The sequence below is a fragment of the Staurois parvus genome, unplaced genomic scaffold, assembly GCF_062004578.1.
Source record: "Staurois parvus isolate SC_StPar_1 unplaced genomic scaffold, SC_StPar_1.0 ptg000234l, whole genome shotgun sequence".
Taxonomy (NCBI): domain Eukaryota; kingdom Metazoa; phylum Chordata; class Amphibia; order Anura; family Ranidae; genus Staurois; species Staurois parvus.
This window is the reverse complement of record NW_028318030.1, coordinates 5,334,476-5,355,857: the sequence shown is the minus strand read 5'-3', so window position 1 is coordinate 5,355,857 and position 21,382 is coordinate 5,334,476. Positions and strand designations below refer to the sequence as shown.

Sequence of the window (21,382 nt, the reverse complement as noted above, 5' to 3'; positions counted from 1 at the left end):
TGCTAAAAAATTGTATACAAGCCATGCAGTAGATCTAGCCTGCCTTTTAGTTCCACAAAGCCACAGGTTTTCAGTGTGAATCATTACAATCTTTCAGCCACTGGTGTCCTAACAACCAATGACATCATCAAGGAGAACATTGGGTGCCTGCACAACATCCTTGCTTGCCCTTCCCCTGCCCCTCTCCATCAGCACTGGGGTCACATTAGCGGAGTGAAAGAGAGAACCTGAGGGAGAAGAGAAACACTGGAATACTAGCCAGTACCAGTGTGCAAAGGTATGTTAGCGTTGGAAGAATAAATTACCTCCAATGTTGGGTGTCCTATGTGTGTGCTGCCTTGTGTAAACTATTACAGTAGTTTAGTTTTTTCACATTTTAGAATAGTCTGCCTCAAGATTGTGTAGAATTTAAAAGCATGCCTTAAGTGAAAAAAAGGTTGAGAAACACTGCTCTGCAAATAAGAAAACACTGTTTTGAGTGCTGTGTCTGTTTGTAAAGTAGAGGTTAAAACACACACTTCCAATTAATCATGCCAGCCTAACATAGCATGTGCTGGCCTGATACACTGTATTCAGGGGCGGACTGACAAATCATCGGGCCCCCGGGCAATAGGGGATCATGGGACCCCTGTGTCCTTGCCCAAACTCAAAAAAGCGAATGAAAAAGGTACCAGGGGCATCTCATGGGGCCCCCTACTGACCCCGGGCCCTTGGGCAGTGTCCGAGTTTCCAAATGGTCAGTCCGCTCCTGACTGTATTGCTACATTACCGATTACTCATGAAAAACCTTCTTCCATCCCATAAAACATGTAATATCAGCAAAAGTTATTATTTTGTGTAATGAGGTGATGCATGTGGTATTACTTTCCATTATGAAAATCCAAACAAAAACAGTGCAAGAAAAAATGTACACTAATCTCATCAGATGAGACCAAAGTTCTCCTAATGGGTAGGGCTTTGAACTTTGGCTCAGACAAGCTATATATCTTCACTTCAGCCAAGAAGAAATACCATCCCATAAAGGAGCAACCATGAAGGGGTAGCTATTATTTTTGTCTATATTTCAACCTTTTCAGTCTATAGGATTTAAGTGGTTCCTATCTGTAAATATATCCATAAAAGCCAAAGCCCCTGTTGCAGAAAATACTTTTTATAATATACTAAATGACTGACAAACATTGTGCAGGTTAGCATAATATGCTGCTAATTGTATTAAGAAACAAACCCTGTTTCTATGGCAGAAGCATTGCATTGTATTGTATTTCAAGATCACAATTTGTCACTATCTATGATTACTACACTTACAGCATCTCCATTGCATTAAAATAACTTGCACTTTATATGGGAAACCTAGTGTATCCTGCACTTGTTTGTCACATACAATTTGTACACATGATATTTCATTTAGCAACAAAGGGTTAGGTCCAGTTCACACCTGTGATTGGAGACATTAGCGATTACATGGAGACTCAGCAGAGGTTCCCGGTGAGAGGCAGCCCCATTGAGAGTAATGGGAGGCTGACAGCTCTCGCAGCTAATAGTGGCTGTTCACATGTAATTGCTCATGTAGTGATTACCTGCAAATGATCGGCCCTGGATACAGATCAGGGCATGAACAATTACATGGTAGTGGCCACAATTAGCCGCAGGAGCTGTCAGTGTTCATTGCTTTCAATGGGCAATGAACGCTGACAGCTAATCATCAAGAACACCAACTGGGTCTCCTGCATATAATCTCTATCAGCCCCATTCACAGGATTGTATGCTTAACTATCCCTCTCCATACCCACATTTTCTAGAGGCTTCTGGAACATAGGAAGGGGACAGTCGAATGGCTAGCTTAATATTCGAGTGCCCTAAGAGGTGGGTGGAGAGACTGATAATAGGTTCTACTGAATCAAGTTGCTGTTCTTTGAGGTCCCAGCTGTGGCAGAGGGGAGCTGCACCTAAAGTTATCTTCAACACCCTGAGACTTCACCCGACAGGTGTGTACTTTTGGGATATCTGAGCCAAGTAGTTCTTTTATGGGGTCCCTACCTCTGGCCTTCCCTTAGACTCCCAAGAGGAACTGTATTCTGCTACATCATCTATGTAGCAGAAGATCTATCTAGAAGGAGGCTGTAAGCTCTAACGAGCAGGGCCCTCTGATTCCTCTTGTACCAAATTGTATTGTAACTGTAATGTCTGCCTTCATTTTGTAAAGCGCTGCACAAACTGTTGGATCTACATAAATCCTGTATAATAAGGAGTAGTGTAGTACAGAAGAGAGTGTCCTCTTATTGAACTTTACAGTATGGAGGAGTATCCCAAACTTTGCACCCTCTCCCATTGTTCATGTTATAGCAATAAATCATAAAAAACTATTTTCTTGTGTTGGTGTGCTTTGGACTGTGGTCTTGTGTTCTGGCAGCCTCTGTACAAATAGGGGAGAACTTAAGCCATCATCATCTATTCAGCAGGTCCAATTTGGGAGTCCCACTACCCAATTATCTAGAGTCTTTAGACTTTTAATGCTCCATAGTGGGGTAAGATAACAACATTCCCCATTTGCAGTCAAGCTTGAAAGGGGTGTCAGCTTTACACATCAAACTTCAACAGTGTGTAACATTTCTGTGTCCATATTTTTAGCTTTAAAAACAATCAGATATAAAATATATTCATATTTAGACTACTTTGATAGCTGGCATCAGATGAATATGGTATATCTATTATTAGCTTAGTGTTATAAAATACAGTATATGGATTCTGTAAGGTTAATCTTTATGAAATATTAGAACATAAGGGACTTCTTAGTGACATCCCTGCCAAACTGAGTTGCAGATGCCTCATGCTTTTCAGCTTTTATAGGCCAGATGTGGAAAGTTCATCATAGGACACAGCATTTTTATACACAGTCAATATCAGCATGTTATGCGACACAAGTTACATATCATTAGTAACAGTTTCAGAATAAAAACCCCAATAAGAACAACGGTTCCTGTTGGGATTAGAGCTTGTGGCTTTCATGATCATTTAAAGAATGGTCAGACAATTTGTCTCCCTGTGCATGGCAAGGTTTAATAATAAATTGTACATTGCGCTGATTTGACACAAATACCCACAACTGCTCTCTACTGGATTGTAGCAATGCTGAAACCAATGTTAAATATTACCATTAATTGCTCAAGTGTTCATCATGTGGATCTGTGGACTGATAAGGACTGTCTTTATGATTAAGCCTCAGTAGGAAAAACTTAAAAACCTCTGTGAGTGTTGTTCTCCCCCCCAGTGTTTGCTTTTGCTTTGCTTTGTCTTATCTCTAGGCTAACCCTAGGCTTGTTTCTTTCTGCTTTTTTTTTTTCCTCATCCCCCACATCTCCTCTAACATTCTGCTAAAACTTTGTAATAGTACTGCTTGGACCTTGAAGAAGGGGACATACCCCGAAAGCTTGTCCTCAAAATTGTATGTTAGTGCAAATAAAAAAAGTATCACATCAGTACTCAATTGTTTCTGTCGCAAGTGCACTAATAGGGCTACAATCACCTCAAGCAAAAAAGTAGGGGAAAACTTGTTAGAGGGAGGATCCTGGGTGGAGTGTGTGTACAGTACTTGTGTGGAACAATAAAGTTGACATTACTCTTTGGAAGTGGTGTGAAGCTCCAGAACTTTGCTGAACTGTGTGTAGAAAGATCAGACCCCAAGGGAGTGAGCACCTGTAAGCTGCACTTGAGGTTTGCAGAGGTGTTAGGAGTGGCTTCATCTTTTGTGACTAACTTTTAATATCCCTTAGGACATCTGCTGGGCATGGTTGAAAAGGTCCTGCTTAAATGTTCTCAGAGTTTAAATAATGATAAAAAAAAAATCATGAGAACCCAGCAACATGACATTATAAGCAGACAACAGTAACCCTTTATTAAAATGTTACTACACTCACTATATCTGGTCTCCCACAGTACACACAACATGGAAATGCAATTATTTTAACAAATATAAACTGTTAAATACCTTTTCTCATCAGCAGTATATAGCAGTCTTGTGCCTTATATCAGTGTCTGGCCAAGCACTGGTTAAAGCTTGTAGGAGGAGTTTTCATTCTCCCATATGAGGCTGCAGGACCCCTGACCCTCTGTCTGCACAGTGCTGATTGGCCCTGTGCTGATCACATGCCCTCTCCCAAGAAAAAAAACTCCATATACAGATTCCTTTTTTCACTTAATTGCTTTCACACTTTACACTCAATGACAGCAGGGGCAAACTAGAAGCAGGCAAATATGTTACAATGAATGTTATGAGTGCAGGACATTGCTCTGTAGAGGGAAGGAAGAGAGGTGCAGCAGCTTGGATACTGCCAGTGAGTTTCCCAGCAATGACAGAGGAGTTCTTTGCTAGACAGGGTATTCTTAGAATATGTATTACTGCAAGGCATGCTACTTCATAAGCAAATAGCATAGGGTATCCTGCAGACCTCATCTCTAAACCACCACTGCTGCAAGACTTTATGGAGCTGTGAAAATGTAACATGGCAGAAGGAAACCCGGTATCTTGCTGCACACCTATTGTAAAGTAAAAATTCCTACTAGGGCTCCTCCTGCAGGGAGGTAGGGAAGGTGGGTTGTAACTATATTTGCTTCATACCAGGAGATCAGTTTTAACAATTTTGCAGTCAGATAAATTTTTTCATTCCTGACACATGATAAAATGCACATTACTGACTTAAAAAAATTACAAAAAGCTTTATGGGAGACAATATTTTCACAATTTCTTCTGAAAATGTAATTTGCAGTGGAATATAAAAACCTACCATTTCAGTGCACAGACAATATATTCTCTACTGCGTGTATGAGTGTATGCGAGTTTGAGGTTTGTCAAAAACTTTTCTATGTTGCATTATATATATTTTTCATTTTCATTCATTTTTAAAACCTAATTATATTGCTATCACTAGCAAACTAATAGGTTATTATTCAGTCAGTTATAATCCCCCCTTATATACAGTGACTGTAGACACTGTTGGCATGCTAAGCCTGTGAACCAAAGTGCTCAGAGCATTACACCTCTGGGTTCTTTTGTCACAATGACTGGTGAATCAGCAGGGAGGGAGGGCACTAGTGTGAACTCCTATAAACAATTCAAATTTTCTCCTACAAAGTGGAAAGCTATCTGCTGGACTTTAGAACAAGTGTATGGCTGCTGTTCCAGCCATGGGCTTTGTTTTCATCCTCTTAACCCCTTCATGCCTAAAACAAATCTTAACGCCTAAGCACAATTTTGCAACTTTGACACGTTCGCAAAATCGTATATATCATCACAACTACTTTGTGCATCCAGGTGAATTATACCTTGTTTTTTTTCAGGACAAATTGGGCTTTCATTTGGTGGTAAATGGTAATGGATATCTCCTGATTTTTTTTTTTCATTACCAAAGGGAAACTGGCCCAAAATAGTAAATAAAAAAAAACCCTTTTTTAAAATTTAGCTGTATATTTCTTGCTACTACCACAACCTACCAAAGAACAACCCAAAATAATTTCTCCTTCTCCTGATGATGGCAACGATATCACGTGTCACGATATCATGTGTATGTTAGTACAGCCCAGAAACCATTTTCTTTTTGTTTATTCTGCCACTGACACTGATACTAATTTACAAATTAAAAAAAAAACCTGACCCCCCCCTCCCCTCTCAAAAAAAAAATAAAACTGACCTTGACCCTTAACCCTGATTTTGACCCTGACCAAGACACTAACCCTGGCACGGACCTAGACCAAACCTTGATCTAGGTATTTTTGTTTATTTTTTTATTATTATTTTTATTAATTTATTTATTTTTTTTACACACACTTTTTTTTTTCCTCTCTGAAAGGACAGACACAGATACAATGTATCTCTCTCCTCCATTCAGAGAGAGAAAACAAGGGGGGGCGGGCTTCACAGTGACTGATCACGGTGATAGCCAAATCAGAGGCTATCACAGTGATGAGGGGCGGACTGACCATTTGGAAACTCAGGCACTGCCCGAGGGCCCGGGGTCAATAAGGGGCCCCATGATCCCCTATTTTTCATAGGCTTTTTTAAGTTTGGGCAAGGACACAGGGGCCCCATGATCCCCTATTGTTGTCAGTCCGCCCCTGACAGTGATCCGGCAACCCGGAATCAGGAGTTCTGGGTCCTGATCATTAGAACAGGACCCGGGGCTCTCAGTGACACCCTGGTCATTGTGCTGGGAGTGCACCATGTGGAAAAAATAGCGGCCCCACGGAAAAAAGCCCAGTTCTGTGCTAATTTGCGTGCAGTCAGCGTCAAGGGTTTAAGCTGGGTACACACTGGCTGAAAATCTCTCTTGGTCAGTATGTACAGCTGTCTGTCCAATAGGAGCCGGTCTAATGACTGGATTTTGTTGAAGGGACATGCTAGAAAACCATCCTCCGATCAGAGCCTCCAGCCATTGGCACTGTGCATTCTGGAGGGGGGGGGTGAGGGGTGGAGTCCCCCTCTTAGCATACAATAGCACAGCAGGGGAGATTGCCACACCAACATCACTTGTGTGGCAATCTGTCAGATTTTTTTTTTCATTCAACCCAACAGTGAATGAAAAAAACTCCCAGTCTGTACTGGACTTTAGTCACCATCAGTAACAGTAATGGGGTAAGAGAAAACAAAGAGCCAGCTTTAGCAAAAAAAATAATAAATAACCAGCTTGCTGCTAATTATATTTAAAAATAACAATGTTTCAATGTTAGAAAGTCTATTTAGTTTGCCTTGTTTAATGTAATCCCCTTGCTGAAATCAGATTTAACCAACTGGTTTCTGTATGGTAATGCAGCTTCTACAGTGGATATAAAAAGTCTACACGCCCTGTTAAAATGTCAGGTTTCTGTGATGTAAAAAAATTAGACAAAGATAAATCATTTCAGAACTTTTTACCTTACCTATAAACTGTACAACTCAGTTGAACAACAGACTGAAATCTTTTAGGTTAAAGTAAAAATAAAAAACTAAAATAATATGGTTGCATAAGTGTGCACACCCTTAAACTAATACTTTGTTGAAGCACCTTTTGTTTCTATTACAACACTTAGTCTTTTTGGGTATGAGTCTATCAGCATGGCACATCTTGACTCTTCCTTGCAAAAACACTCCAAATCTGTCAGATTGCAAGGGCATCTCCTGTGCACAGCCCTCTACAGATCACCCCATAGAATTTCGATCAGATTCAGGTCTGGGCTCCGACTGGGCCATTCCAAAACTTTAATCATCTTCTGGTGAAGCCATTCCTTTATTGATTTGGATGTATGCTTTGGGTCGTTGTCATGCTGAAAGATAAAGTTCTTCTTCATGTTCAGATTTCTACCAGAAGCCTGAAGGTTTTGTACCAATATTGACTGGTATTTGGAACCGTTCATAATTCCCTCTACCTTGACTAAGGCCCCAGTTCCAGCTGAAGAAAAACAGCCCCAAAGCATGATGCTGCCACCACCATGCTTCACTGTGGGTGTGGTGTTCTTTTGGTGATGCGCAGTGTTGTTTTTGTGCTGAACATATCTTTTGGAATTATGGCCAAAAAGTTCAACCTTGGTTTCATCAGACCAGAACACATTTTCCCACATGCTTTTGGGAGACTTCAGATGTGTTTTTGCTAAATTTAGCCAGGGTTGAATGTTTTTCTTCGTAAGAAAAGGCTTCCGTCTTGCCACTCTACACCATAGCCCAGACATATGAAGTATATGGGAGATTGTTATCACATGTACCACACAGCCATTACTTGCCAGATATTCTTGCAGCTCCTTTAATAGTTCTGTAGGTCTCTTGGCAGCCTCTCAGACCTGTTTTCTTCTCGTCTTTTCATCAATTTTGGAGGAACATCCAGTTCTTGGTAATGTCACTGTTGCACCATATTTTTTTCTCCACTTGATGATGACTGTCTTCACTGTGTTCCATGGTATATCTAATACCTTGGAAATTCTTTTGTATCCTTCTCCTGACTGATACCTTTTAACAGTGAGATCCCTCTGATACTTTGGAGATCTCTGTGGACTATGGCTTTTTCTGTAGGATGAGACTAAGAAAATGTAGGGAAAGACCTACTAGAACAGCTGAACTTTATTTGGGGTTAATCAGAAGCACATTAAATGATGGTAGGTGTGCACTGATTTAACATGATTTTAAATGTGATTGCTTAATTCTGAACACAGCTATATCCTCAGTTATAAGAGGGTGTGCACACTTATGCAACCACATTATTTTAGTTTTTTATGTTTACTCCCCCCTCCAAAAAAAGTTTGTTTTTCAACTGAGTTGTACAGTTTATAGGTTACATTGAAGGTGGAAAAAGTTCTGAAATGATTTATCTTTGTCTCACTTTTTTACCTTGCAGAAACGTGACATTTTAACAGGGGTGTATAGACTTTTTAGATCCACTGTAACTGCATTGTGCAACCTCTGGCTCTCTCTTGAAGACAGTAAGCAGCCTTAAATAATGAGAATGCCTGGCCTGGAAATTCACAGCTTCAGGAACTAGTGTGGCAACAAGTTGATTGCAAGCAGTAGGTGGCATGGTATACCACAAATATAATGGGTATAGAAAGGAATCCCCCCCCCCCCTCCTTTTTAAAATAATCACATTTTGTTGCTTTGCAGCCTGAAATGAAGACAGACACAGTTGTTTCATCCAGCTGTATTTACCCAGTGCAACTTATAACTTCCAAGTGAAAGATATAACACCAACATGTTGAGTTGGAAAAAGGATTACCCCCCTTGTGTCAGTATTTTGTTGAACCACCTTTTGCTTTAATTCCTTTAGTCTGTTGGGATATGTCCCTTTGCACATCTAGACTTTGCAATATTTGCCCACTCTTTTGTAGAACAGCTCAAGTTCAGTTACATTTGATGGTGACCATTGGTGGACTGAAGTCATTCCACAGATTTTCAATGGGGTTTAAGTCTGGACTCTGACTAGGCCATGCAAGGACATTCCCTGTCTCCTCCAACCATTGTGTGGTCATTTTTGCTGTGTGCTTTGGGTCATTGTCATGTTGGAAGGTAAACCTTCTTCTCATTGACAACTTTCTGGCAGAGGGCAGCAGATTTTCTGCAAGAATTTGATGGTATTTTGCCCATCCATTTTTCCTTCTATCCTGACAAGTGCTCCAGTCCCTGCTGCAGAGCAACCCCCCATAACATGATATTACCACCCCCATGCTTTACTGTAGGAATGGTGTTATTTGTATGGTGATCTGTATTGGATTTCCATCAGATATATTGTTTGATGTTGAGGCCACATAATTAAATTTTAGTCTCATTTGACCATAACACCCTTTTCCATGTGGCCTCAGTATCCTCAAGATGCGTTTTGGCAAAGCTAAGTCATGACTGCATGTGGCCTTTATTGAGGAGCAACTTTTTTCGTGCAACCCTCCCATACAAGCCACGTATGTGGAGAATTTGTGATATTGTTGTCACATGCACACAATGGCCACTCTTTTCATAAATTCCTGCTACTGCTTCAGAGTTGCTGTAGGCATCTTTGTAGCCTCTCTAACCAGTTCCTCCTGGCTCTTTTATTCAGTTTAGAACGATGTCCTGATCCAGGGAGGGTCTGTGTTGTACCAAATACCTCCCACTTCTTAATAATAGACTTTGCTGTGCTTCTAGGCATTGATAAAACCTTTGAAATGTTTTTGTATCCTCTCCACAATTTTATCCCAGAAATCTTTGACAGTGCCTTGCCACCCATAGTAGACTGTTTGCTTCATTTGCACTACCAGGGATTGAAATGCTTCAGGAAAGCTCTTTTCAGCTAATCAAAATGACCACAACTGAAAGTCTGGCTTTGTGTGCCATTGAGAAGGTGATTAGCTACACCTGATTGAATGTACAAGTCATTTAGGAGGGGGTAATTCCTTTTCCCAACTCAATGATTCTGTTTTTGAATTTTCCTTTTTTTTGTTACATATTGGTATTATATCTTTCACTTGAGTGTCATAAGTTGCGCTGAGTAAATACAGCTGGATAAAAACAAAAAACTGTGTCTGTCTTCATCTCAGGCTGAAAAGCACCAAAATGTGATTATTTTAAGGGGGGTGATTCTTTTCTATACCCACTGTACATGAAAGCCCTAATTTATGTAGATGAGTGTTATAACTTTTGTTACCTCTGTTTTAGGATTCCATTGATTTGCTGTGTTGGTGTTCTAATTATTATGGCAATAACACCAGGAAAGACTAAGGTAAGACTTTGCTTTTTATCCAAACATAAAGAGCTCATCTTCTTAATTAATAATTTTTTTAATTAAAATCAAATCCTTACTATATGTTTAATTGTTCATTGTTAATTTTAAACTCTTAATAAGCTCAGCTCAGGCTAGTCCATCACCACAAAGGCATCAAAACAAATTAATCCTTGGTAACCTAGTGGAAAAATATAATGCAAAATCTTAACAGCACACTGGACAAAATTTAGTTAATTAGCAGCAAATCAACCGTAAAAGTAACGTTCTTCCATTCTAGGCTCTGACAGAAGAGGAAGAGAGGCAAAGAGCAATGAAGCGCGATATGTAAGTGACATATTAACCCTGAATAACACCTGAGAAAGTCCCTGCATATTATATACCCTATAACATATTGATTTTTTAAGAAAGTTTTGTTAGATAAAAATATGCTGTGTGGCCTAACAATCCAAAAGTCACTTCAGCAACAGTACAATGAACCCGGGAATATTGAAGGCTGGGTCATTATTGCAAATATCATTATACACTGTATACATATATGTAGATCTTATTAATTAAAGCAATGCAAAAGAAAATTGCTGATTGTTGGCCACTGGCTACCTTACTAAATAAGGGTCTACAATTGCTTGAGTTACTATATTGATCAAATTGATAAAAGCCAGGTCCTAACTTAGGAACCAAACATTTTATATGTCATGTGATATTCTGGGGGATTACGCTCACACTGGTGCCATGTAAAATCAAAGTCCGTCTTTATTTTTCCATATAATGATAACTAAAACAGCTTTCTTGCAGCAAAAGGAAATAAAACTGCCCAACAAAGGGGTAATAGTCCTTCAGCCTCTACAGGGGCTCAAACACAAGTCTGGAGCAGTCCTGAACCCAAAATAATCTTCAGGGCTTACCGCCAATATGTCATTCCATGGAACTGTCACTCCAGGGCTGTGTCCTCGCCTTTCTCACAGTGCATAGCAACTCCAGCAAAATGGCTCAGCAGTTTAGGAGAAGATCTATTTTTCAGCCATGTGTCTTCCCACACAGCCTCTCTCCTAGGTGAGGGCTACACCCTTAACAGACCTCTCCTCCCAGATGAGGCCATTACCCTTCGGCTCCTGAGGGTGGGAAGTTGAAGACGCATCCCACCCATTAACTCTTAAAGTCTCCAGACTCCAGGAACCCATAACAAACTACAGAAACACAGGGGAAACTGCTAACCAATTTCCCCTCTTGTTGTTATTTCCCTGAAATCTCTCAGCTAGGGCTGAGAACCTCTCAAAAGGAATGAAAATAACAGCCCTCCATGATGTATCCTTGGCACCTTCTATAGTCCCAAAACATTTTACAGAACAATGTACCATTCCATACAACCCTCAAGAAGTATCATCATTAGGGATGCACAGAAATTTCAGCCGCCGAAACATCAGCCAAAAATAGCCCTATTGGCATTATGCTGATAGGAAAAATTTAGCCGCTACAGGTGCTGATATGGGGGACTGTGTGTACTGCAGATGTGAGGGGGGCAGTGGAGAAAGGCAGGAGAGGAGCAGTGTATACAGAGACTGGCTGCCTATATGTCAGTGCTGCTTTTTAAATGTGATTACCGGCTTTTTTTTCCTGTACTGAAAACTGCTGTGGGTGTTACAAATCGGAGAGTGGGGGGAACTTGGGCCTAGGTGTGATGATGGGGGGGGGTTAGTGGGGTTGTTGGGGGGGAGAGAGACAAAGAGGCGGGGGGGAGGTTGTAGGGGGAGGGGGGGTCTATGTCTTAAGTTGTTTATATCTGTGTCCCTGTGTCGGGCAAGTGGACAAGATAGAAAAACAACATCAGAAATGGGCTCGATTAAGTTCATGACTTATAAACGTAAAAGGATTAAACTCCCCGATAAAAAGACATAAGATACTCAGAAAAATATACCAACATTCCATAGATGTAGTGTTTCTACAAGAGAAACATGTAACTTATGATGCAATTGTGAAGTTATATTCAAATTACTATCCAACATGGTATTATGCTAATTCCCCAGTCAAAAGGGCTAAAGGGGTAGCAAAAAATGTTCGCTTCACCCAGGAGGGGAGACTGGAGGACACAGAGGGTCGGCTTTTATTCTTTAAGGGAAGACTACAGGGAACTGAATATACATTAGTTAACATCTACTGTCTGAATAAAAATCCAGTAACATTCTCGGAGAGTGTGTTAAGAAAAATCTCTGAATATAATCTGGTTGTGGCAGGAGATTTTAATGTGTCTGGATCCGAATTTGGATGCGTCATCTGGTACATCGAGAGAGGGTGGTAGGAAACACGGGCGGACTGACCATTTGGAAACTCGGGCACTTCCAGAGGGCCCGGGGTCAGTAGGGGGCCCCATGAGATGCACTTGGTACCTTTTTCATAGGCTTTTTTGAGTTTGGGCAAGGACACAGGGGCCCCATGATCTCCTATTGCCCGGGGGCCCTATGAGTTGTCAGTCCGCCCCTGGTAGGAAATTTAAATAATTGAAGAAATTATTACATCAGGTCAACTGACCGACTCTTGGAGAGTAAAAGATCCAAGAGAAAGAGACTATACCTTCTTCTGTCCAGTACACGGAACGTACTCAAGACTGGATTATATATTAATCAAGCATAGACAACTGGAGTTGCTGGTTAGCACCAATATAGAGGTCATGTCTATCTTTGATCACGCTCCTGTCACAATGAGACTTTGGGTTGAAGTGGAGCAGGACAAAACAACTACTTGGAGAGTAAATGAGATGCTTATACAAGATCCTGAAATAGAGAAAAAGATTAGACAGGAAATCGAGCTATTTTTTTAGTTTAATGAGACCAAGGAGGTCTCCACAGCCACAGTGCAGGAGGCTCATAAGGCATATATCGGGTATATTGATAGCAATAAGAGCCAAAAAAAAAAAAGAATGGGGGGAAAAAATAAAGAGGGTGATGGAGGAGCTATATAAGTTAGAACAGTTACATAAAAAAAATAAGGGAGACATGGATATATATCAGAAGATAATCCATAAAAGAGAATAACTAAAAGATCTTACAGAACAGGAGTTGAGGAAGATATTTAAAAGGGTATCAAAAGAAAGATATCAGTAGGGGAATAGACCTGTAAAACATCTAATGAGGAGGTTCACCTCCAGGATATATAAGATCCTGATAGATATGGAGGGAGCGGATCCTCCAGGGTTCTTGGAAAAATGGGAAAAGGAGTTTGGAACAGAACTGAATGAACAAAGGAATAAAAAAAATAAAAAGTTAATGACAACCCAAAAATGATTCACAAATGCAGTACAATTGGCTGAACTGAATCTGATCCGATTCCAGTGCAGGAAAAAAAAAGGGTCCTGTGCCTTTCCTGCGGGTGCAGTACGTGATTTGAGCCATACAAAATGAAAGGCTCAAATCATGCTGCAAAGGAATTGCATATAATTTGAACAGGAATGCGGTGCAATTCTTGTCCAAATTGCATGGGGTTTCCCACACCGCATCAGTTTGAAACGGCCCTCATTTAGTATGCTTGAAATTGCACAACACACCCACAGGAAGGGTGAAGGACCCATTTTTTTTTCACACTGGAATCAGCCAATTGCGAACAATTTTTGGGGTGTCAATAACTTAACATCAACACCCATAGAGGTTCGCATTAACAGAATTGATTGTGATGCAGTGCGGGAAATGCACAGGAATTGCTGTGAATCCCGCACCACATCAGTGTGAACCGGCACTAAAGTGTACTTGAATTACAGGTGACATCATGATAATATTGTTTATTCTATGTTCTCAATTATCAAAAAGTAAGATCTTCCTGCCCTAGCTCCACACTTGAGTGTTACCACCCACCCTTGCATGTTTCAACATTTGCTATTACAATCTACAAAAAACTAAGAATACAACAGTAAGAGGGAAACCCATCATGATGGCCACAAATGGTATATAAACCCAAGAACTCAAGGGCAGACATCCCACCAACAGGGTATTCCAAAAATAAGAACTTGTAAGACTATCGCTTTGTTAACTTTCCTATGTCCACAATGTTAAAATCTAAAGTGATCTTATAACATTTATGTAAAGGAGAAATGGATGCTGTACAAACCAGCCCAGGGAGTCAGGTGTGTAGAATGGCCTCAACCGCCGCTCCGGCCATGACTCTGACACATCTCACCCTGGCCAGCGGTGGGTGGCTGGGGCCATCCTACACACTGATCTCCCTGGACTGGTTTGAGTTTGGATCCATTTCTCCACTATATAGAGGTCACTGGAATCATTCACAGATGCTGCTCCCTCTTCCTATACCAGTGGGATGATCTCCTCTTGTTCTCTAGCTTGGAGCGGCACCACAAACCCTTTCACACAATCTTATAACATTGCTTTAATTCCTATTCTTAGTGTCAGTATGCAATATTTAGGGCAGGCTCACACATACAACATGGTTCTTACTGACCTCCATTTACCTTCAAGTAGAGCAGGGACAAACAAAATAATTTAGGTTCCTAGACGGAAGATTAGCTAATGCTCATCAGCAGGCTTCCCAATTTCAGAAACTATTTTCCATCATTAGAAATTATAGAAATATATGTTGTTTTGACCAATGTAAGGTATGATTGTAAATATGAAGCCCTTTAGGCAAGGTTTTCTGGATAGTAAGTCACCTAAAATATGTAAAATGAATGGTGTCATTTAAACAAACTACCTTATTGATTATTTGCATAGCTTGTTGTGTTGTGCAAAACACAGCCTAAAGGCTGCCCCAAATAATGTTTCTGAAAATGAAGACCAGTCATTGGTAGCACCCGCTTGTTGTTCTTACAAGGCAGCTGTGGCATTCTTATGTCATCGTTTCCAGGAGTAAAACCCTGCTTCTTGCTGTTGGAGATCACTGCAAAATCAGAGGAATGTGGTCATTTCATAAAAATGTAAAGCCTAAATGAATTTGCCACAGGAGATAAGCATTTTAAACTTATTTTGGCTTTGTTGCTCTACATTGGGAATATGGAGGTTTGGGGCTAAAAAAAAGAGCTTAACATTTGAAAAAGTAATTTGCTTTCAAGCATTGTATTTTCATCTATGAATACACCTGGTCTTGAAGAATCTTCTCTATTTGCAGTGAGCTGGGCTTGTTGGCCATTGAACCTCCAGTAAAAGATGATTTTGCTGTGGCCATGGAATCATCCATAATACACCAAGGTAAAAATCCTGTAAACAGATTACAAATGAGGAATCGTATTTTACGGCTAAAAACATATATTGAAAGGATTAGATAATTAGTCTTTGGCCCACCACTGTGTTGCATGGATTAAATTATATAGCTTTGTTGACAAATACAACATTCTTTATATGCCCCATATCTTCGCCCTTGCTTATAAAGTTAGACAAATGCTGATTAGATAAAACAGATAAATTGTCTTGGTATAAAGCCTAAAAACAGCCATAGATGGTGTGATTTTCTTTCCTGCAACCATGGGTTGCAGGAAAGAAAATAGCTGGATTCCCCCATCAACACAGTCAGTGTTGATTGTGGAATACCTCCGGGGGAGCTACTATGTTCTCCTGGTTGGTGGGGGGCAGGGGAACCATCTTGGCTGGGAGAACACACAGTGATTATTGCTAGGGGCTATAGCTGCTGGCAATAATCACATGAAAAATTTGACAGACTGGTTCTACTCAAGTTGTTTAACTTGGGTACAATCAGCCTGCCCATACATGGTTCGAATCTCAGCCGATCCCTGCTGAACCAGCCAAGATTCTAACAGTCTATGGCAGGCTTAAGTGTATCTAAAATAAAATAAAAAAACAGAAAAATCAGCACAAGGGACATTACTTACAATCACTAGGATATGTCCCTTGTGCCGATTCCTCTTCAATTAGTAGAAATCCTCCTCCATCTACAACCACCCCCACTGTCACCATAGTATTCCGGTGCTGCAGGGGTTAATAGAACTAATCTTTTACAAGGAATTGATTCCTTTTTATGTCTTGATGCATTGCTGTGGGACTCTTACTCCTTCACTGGATTAACGGATGGGAAGTACCACGTGAGTCTGGGCACAGGTGTCTGGATCTCATCCTATCTATGTGAGATTTTGGGGTAGGAGCATCATTACCTCTTGTTTGGTTAACAGAACTAAAGCCCCGTACAGATGATGAGAATATCGGACGAATGATCGGCTGGGGTTTTTTTTTTTTGCATACTAGCCTCATATTGAAAGTGAAGAGGTTACTTAAATTATGAATATTCTTGCACTGTATTGTATTGTATTTTCAGACAAAAACTGTACTAATTAAACAAAAATCGGACAATCTGGTATCATATGAGAACATTTTTTGTGCTTGTCCCTTCGAATAATTTCAAACCAAAACTCTACTACTGATCAGATTATCATACAATTGCTTTGAAAGTAGTATTTTTTTTTTCCTGATTATGTGTACTAGGCTTAAGGTGCTTAGGCTTAAGGCTAGGCTTAAGACAGCGCAACTATGCCCACCCTGTGTGTTGAGGGTGGAGAAATATGGTATTTTACCTTATTCGTTGCTCCAAGACAACATGAGCTACCAACCATTGCTGTGTAGGGGAAGGGGGTGGGAGTTGTTTTAAAACAGCTTCTTAACTTTTTCAGCTGGCTTTTCTGTAATCATTGTGTAAAAAAAAAAAAAAAAAAAAAAAAAAAAAAAAAAGGATGCTCTAGATGTGCTTACAAGTGCAAGACAAAAGAGAAGTCTTATTTATTTTTATCTTTAATATGGCAGTGGATGTGCAATTATGTACTGTGCAGCAATTTGTATGAAATCGGGTTTCAGCTCTCCATGATCATATCAGTTAAAATTATAATTCCACTTGGTTGTTACGAGTTACATAACTTTGCAAACAGCATTCCCCGGCTCAGTCACCCTCTAGTAAGTGTCTGTACAAAAGCTCATCAGAGCGAGTTCGCCCAATGTGCAGATCAGACCTGGTGGAGATCTGCTGTGAGAATCTGCAATACATTGTAGCATGGATGTTAATTTTTCCGGGTGCTTGAGCTGTGACATTCCTGCAACATATCACAATATGCTGTGGGGCAGCACAGTGGTTAAATGGTTAGCACTTCCACCTGGCAGCACTAGGGTTGTTGGTTCAAATCCCAAGCACGCCACCACCTGCCTGGAGTTTCCATGCTCTCCCTGTGCCTGCATGGGTTTCCTCTGGGTACTCCGGTTTCCTCCTACACTTCAAAGACATACTGGTAGGTTAATTGGATCCTGTCTAAATTGACCCTAGTATGTGTATGTATGAATGTACGTTAGGGACCTTAGATTGTACACCCCTTGAGGGTTACGGACCGATGTGAATGTACAATATATATGTAAAGCACTGTGTAAATTGACAGCGCTATATAAATACCTGTAATAAAAAATAATTAAAAAAATAAAATTTTCCACTGCCTGAAAAACATGTTGCAAATTCTCTTTACCTCACACTATATTGTTTATTTGGCACATGTCAAGTACACATCTAGACTACAGAATTCTCCCATTCATCTCTGTCCCATACCACATTCATTTCTTACCCAGCAAAACAATGCTGCAGCCTTGATTCCCAAGAGCTTGCCCAAACACATTGCCAACACTGCATCTTTGGAAAATGCTCAGCGAACTGCTCAGACGGGATGTCAGCAGACTCTACTATTCATTTCGGGAAGCAAAAAACTGCTGCTCCAGAGAAATGGACAGCTATATAATTTCACGGAGTAGCTGGTGGCAAAACATCTTCCTTTTTAAATGTTGGATTGCTTACATTTTACATAGCTATAATGCTGTGCAATAATGTAATCAATATATCCAAAGGTTATGGTGCCAATTACATGTTCTACAATTGGTCTTTCCCTCACTAATAATATATGTGTGTAATGTGTATATGTGTGTAGTGTGTTTGTGTGTGTGTTAACTGCAGCAATTTTTTTTTCATGTTTTTGGATAAACTTTGAAAAAATAAATGTCAAATTTTTATTAGCTGTCCTTGATTTAACTGGGGAGACTTCACCTCACTTCCTGTCCCCCGGACAACAGGACAAGAAATGAGGTGTGGCACTGTTATTGGGGCAGGAGGACACAGACAGAAATAAATATAATAAAATCTGCTCACAGAGTCTATACCTTTAATGCTCTGTCCAAAGCTTAAAACAAAACAAAAACCACATCTGGAGTTGGACCTTAAAAGCAGTATTAACCACTTCAATAATTGGCACGTTCACCCCCTTCCTGCCCAGGCCAATTTTCAGCTTTCAGGCTGTCACACTTTGAATGACAATTGCGCTGTCATGCAACACTGTACCCATATGACTTTTTTTTTTGACAGAGCTTTCTTTTGGTAGTATTTACCACTGGGTTTTTTATTTTTGCTAAACAAATGAAAAAATTCAGAAAATTTTGAAAAACCTTTTTCTTATTATCGGTTATAAACATTTTGCAAATAAGTAATTTTTCTTCTTCACTAAATGTGCGCTGATAAAGCTGCACTGATGGGTACAGATTAGGCTTCACTGATGGACACTGATTGGCACTCTGTTTACACTGCTCAGCAATATGTTTACATGTGATCAGCTATGATTGGACACAGCTGAGCATATGGTAAAGGGCCACTGTGATTGGTCCTTTACAATGATCTGCTGTCTCCAAAGGACACAGAGCATGCCCAATGCACACCCCAGGGGCATGCATGAGGCGCTTTCTGGAAGGGTATCTGTGGTTGTCTTTCGGCTATAGTGCAGTATTGAGATTAAAATCAAAACCAAAACTGTATTATTTTGCTGCTAACCAATCATTAGATGTGGTGGCTGCATTAGCTTTCTTTGGCCTTTTCCCCTCTGTTTTCACTTGGTGATCTGGCCCGTAACACACCTCCTGTATTATTAGAGAACTCTAGAGGAATGAGTACAGCACACAGCAGTAATTTCAGTCTGGGGAAGGGAATTTTAAATGTAGTAGTAGATTTGCCTACAAATAGAATCCAATTTGCTCACACTTTATAATCAGTTAAAGCAAACGTTTTTTTCACTTTTGGGATAAAGGTTTTAAATAAAAGCTGACCATTTTAATCACCCCTGCCAGTGGTAAATGGATGGTTTAATTCATGTAAACTGATGCATTCTGCTGGAGAGCTTCAGCTTCTTAAATAAACAACAGAATTGCTGACTGAATCACCAGATGAAAATAGAAGAAAGCTTAAAAAAGGAAACTATTGCAGCCATCACATCTAAGAATTGGTAAGCTGCAATATAATAAAATGTTTGCTTTTGGGTTTAATACAACTTTAACTTTTTGTACTGGGGATTTCTGCTGGCCATAAACACTGCAAGCATTTACAACCAATCTTTAACCATAAAAAAGAATAAATTGCACAAAGACAACCTACCTCAGATGGCTGGTTTCTGTTTTTTTAGGGTGTCTTGACCCATTTGATTATTTTTGCTATTCAGAATTGGTTGAGTGTTGTTGCAATTGCCTGCAAATAGTTGTGTAAGGCCAGTATAAAAACCCTTCATTGGCAGTAAGATGTAAAAATCTTTAGTTTCATGCGGTTTTATTTTGAAAAACAATACAACAATAAATGATATTACTGTGTATCAATTCTTACAGCTGAAGAGGACAGAGATCACCTGCATCATTCCCATCGGAGGTTCCAGCAAAACTTTCAAAGAGAACCCTTGAGAATGAATGCTCGTAAAATCCTTGATGGTCCTGAAGAAGATCGTGATCATCTGCACCACGGCAGGAGAAAGCCATGAACAGACATGTGCTTTACCTGCAAAATGTCTCAATATTACACCGAGATATAATTATCCATATGTTTTGCATATGTTAATCTGCACAAAATATCAGAATGAGATATTCATAATGAAATAAAACTATTAGCTGGTTAATCTGTTTTCTGGGACACATTATATTTCTCTAAAAAACCTGCTTTAGTGATTTAGCCAACAGCAGAATAAAGCAAGCACCTTCTGCTAAATGTATATTTTCTTCAATGTCTACATAAAATACACCATATTTATTTCCACATGCTTTAAGCATTCGAACACTGCATCTACTTCATACAATTTTGTTCTGAGCTTTCGGTATTTTTCATGCACTGCAGGCAAGTGCCGCAATAAAGTAGTTACTGCTCCCATTGGGATAATCTGCATCCCATCCCATGGTGCTTCTAGTCTGATACCTTTGAAGTAAGGTGAAAAGGGTTGCTATGGCAACAGATTTCTTCTGAGTGACAGCGTATCCAGCCAATACTGACCTGAACACACCGGCTCACTGGGAAGGAACGCTTGTCATTGGCTGGCCTAATGTCTAGTGTCTGGATGCATACCCACATGTTTTCATCTTACATAATAGCTAGCAGGATGTTAACCCACATACAGCAACACAGGCTGCACTGATTTAAACAATACATTTGAAGTATATATAAAAATATACCATGAATGTATATGTATGACATACAACATGATAAACACTGCAGCAAAAATGTATAGCCAATATATAGAATATACTAAAATGTTGTGATTATGCCTACAGATGAGGATATACACTATATTGTCAAAAGTATTGGGACACCAACCTTTACACACACATGAACTTTAATGGTATCCCAGTCTTAGTCCATAGGGTCAATATTGAGTTGGCCCACCCTTTGCAGATATAACAGCTTCAACTCTTCTGGGAAGGCTGTTCATAAGGTTTAGGAGTGTGTCTATGGGAATGTTTGACCATTCTTCCAGAAGTACATTTGTGAAGTCAGACACTGATGTCAGACAAAAAGGCCTGGCTCACAGTCTCCGCTCTAATTTATCCCAAAGGTGTTCTAATGGGTTGAGGTCAGGACTCTGTGCAGGCCAGTCACGTTCCTTCACCCCAAACTCACTAATCCATGTCTTTATGGGCCTTGCTTTGTGCACTGGTGCGCAGTCGTGTTGGAACAGGAAGGGGCCATCCCCAAACTGTTCCTACAAAGTTGGGAGCATGAAAATGTCCAAAATGTCTTGGTATGCTGGCGCATTAAGAGTTCCGTTCACTGGAACTAAGGGACCAAGCTCAACCCCTGAAAAACAACCCCACACCATAATCCCCTCCTCTACAAAACTTTACACAATGCAGTCAGGTAAGTACCGTTCTCCTGACAACCGCCAAACCCAGACACATCCATCTGAT

General features: G+C 40.1%; 1 protein-coding gene across 3 annotated transcripts; it reads left to right on the top strand.

Moving 5' to 3' along the window:
* Positions 1-953: 953 nt before the first annotated feature.
* Positions 954-20,103, top strand: LOC149460158 (uncharacterized). 3 transcript variants are annotated; one of them, XM_089680065.1, is made up of 5 exons: positions 954-1,039; positions 10,142-10,205; positions 10,486-10,532; positions 15,312-15,391; positions 19,820-20,103. In XM_089680065.1, the coding sequence occupies exons 1-5, from the start codon at positions 1,032-1,034 to the stop codon at positions 19,966-19,968; spliced, it is 348 nt and encodes a 115-aa protein (XP_089536191.1). In that variant the 5' UTR covers positions 954-1,031; the 3' UTR covers positions 19,969-20,103. The 3 variants fall into 3 exon arrangements, with proteins under 3 accessions (XP_089536191.1, XP_089536192.1, XP_089536193.1); XM_089680066.1 differs by lacking the exon at positions 954-1,039 and adding an exon at positions 1,905-1,985; XM_089680067.1 differs by lacking the exon at positions 954-1,039 and adding an exon at positions 8,430-8,523.
* The last annotated feature ends 1,279 nt before the right edge of the window (positions 20,104-21,382 follow it).

Bases quoted from the DNA above. Each gene is read 5' to 3' on its own strand.
- LOC149460158 (XM_089680065.1), top strand. The intron at 10,206-10,485 runs GTAAGACTTTGC...CTTCCATTCTAG, and splicing joins TAACACCAGGAAAGACTAAG to GCTCTGACAGAAGAGGAAGA. The intron at 10,533-15,311 runs GTAAGTGACATA...CTCTATTTGCAG, and splicing joins AGAGCAATGAAGCGCGATAT to TGAGCTGGGCTTGTTGGCCA.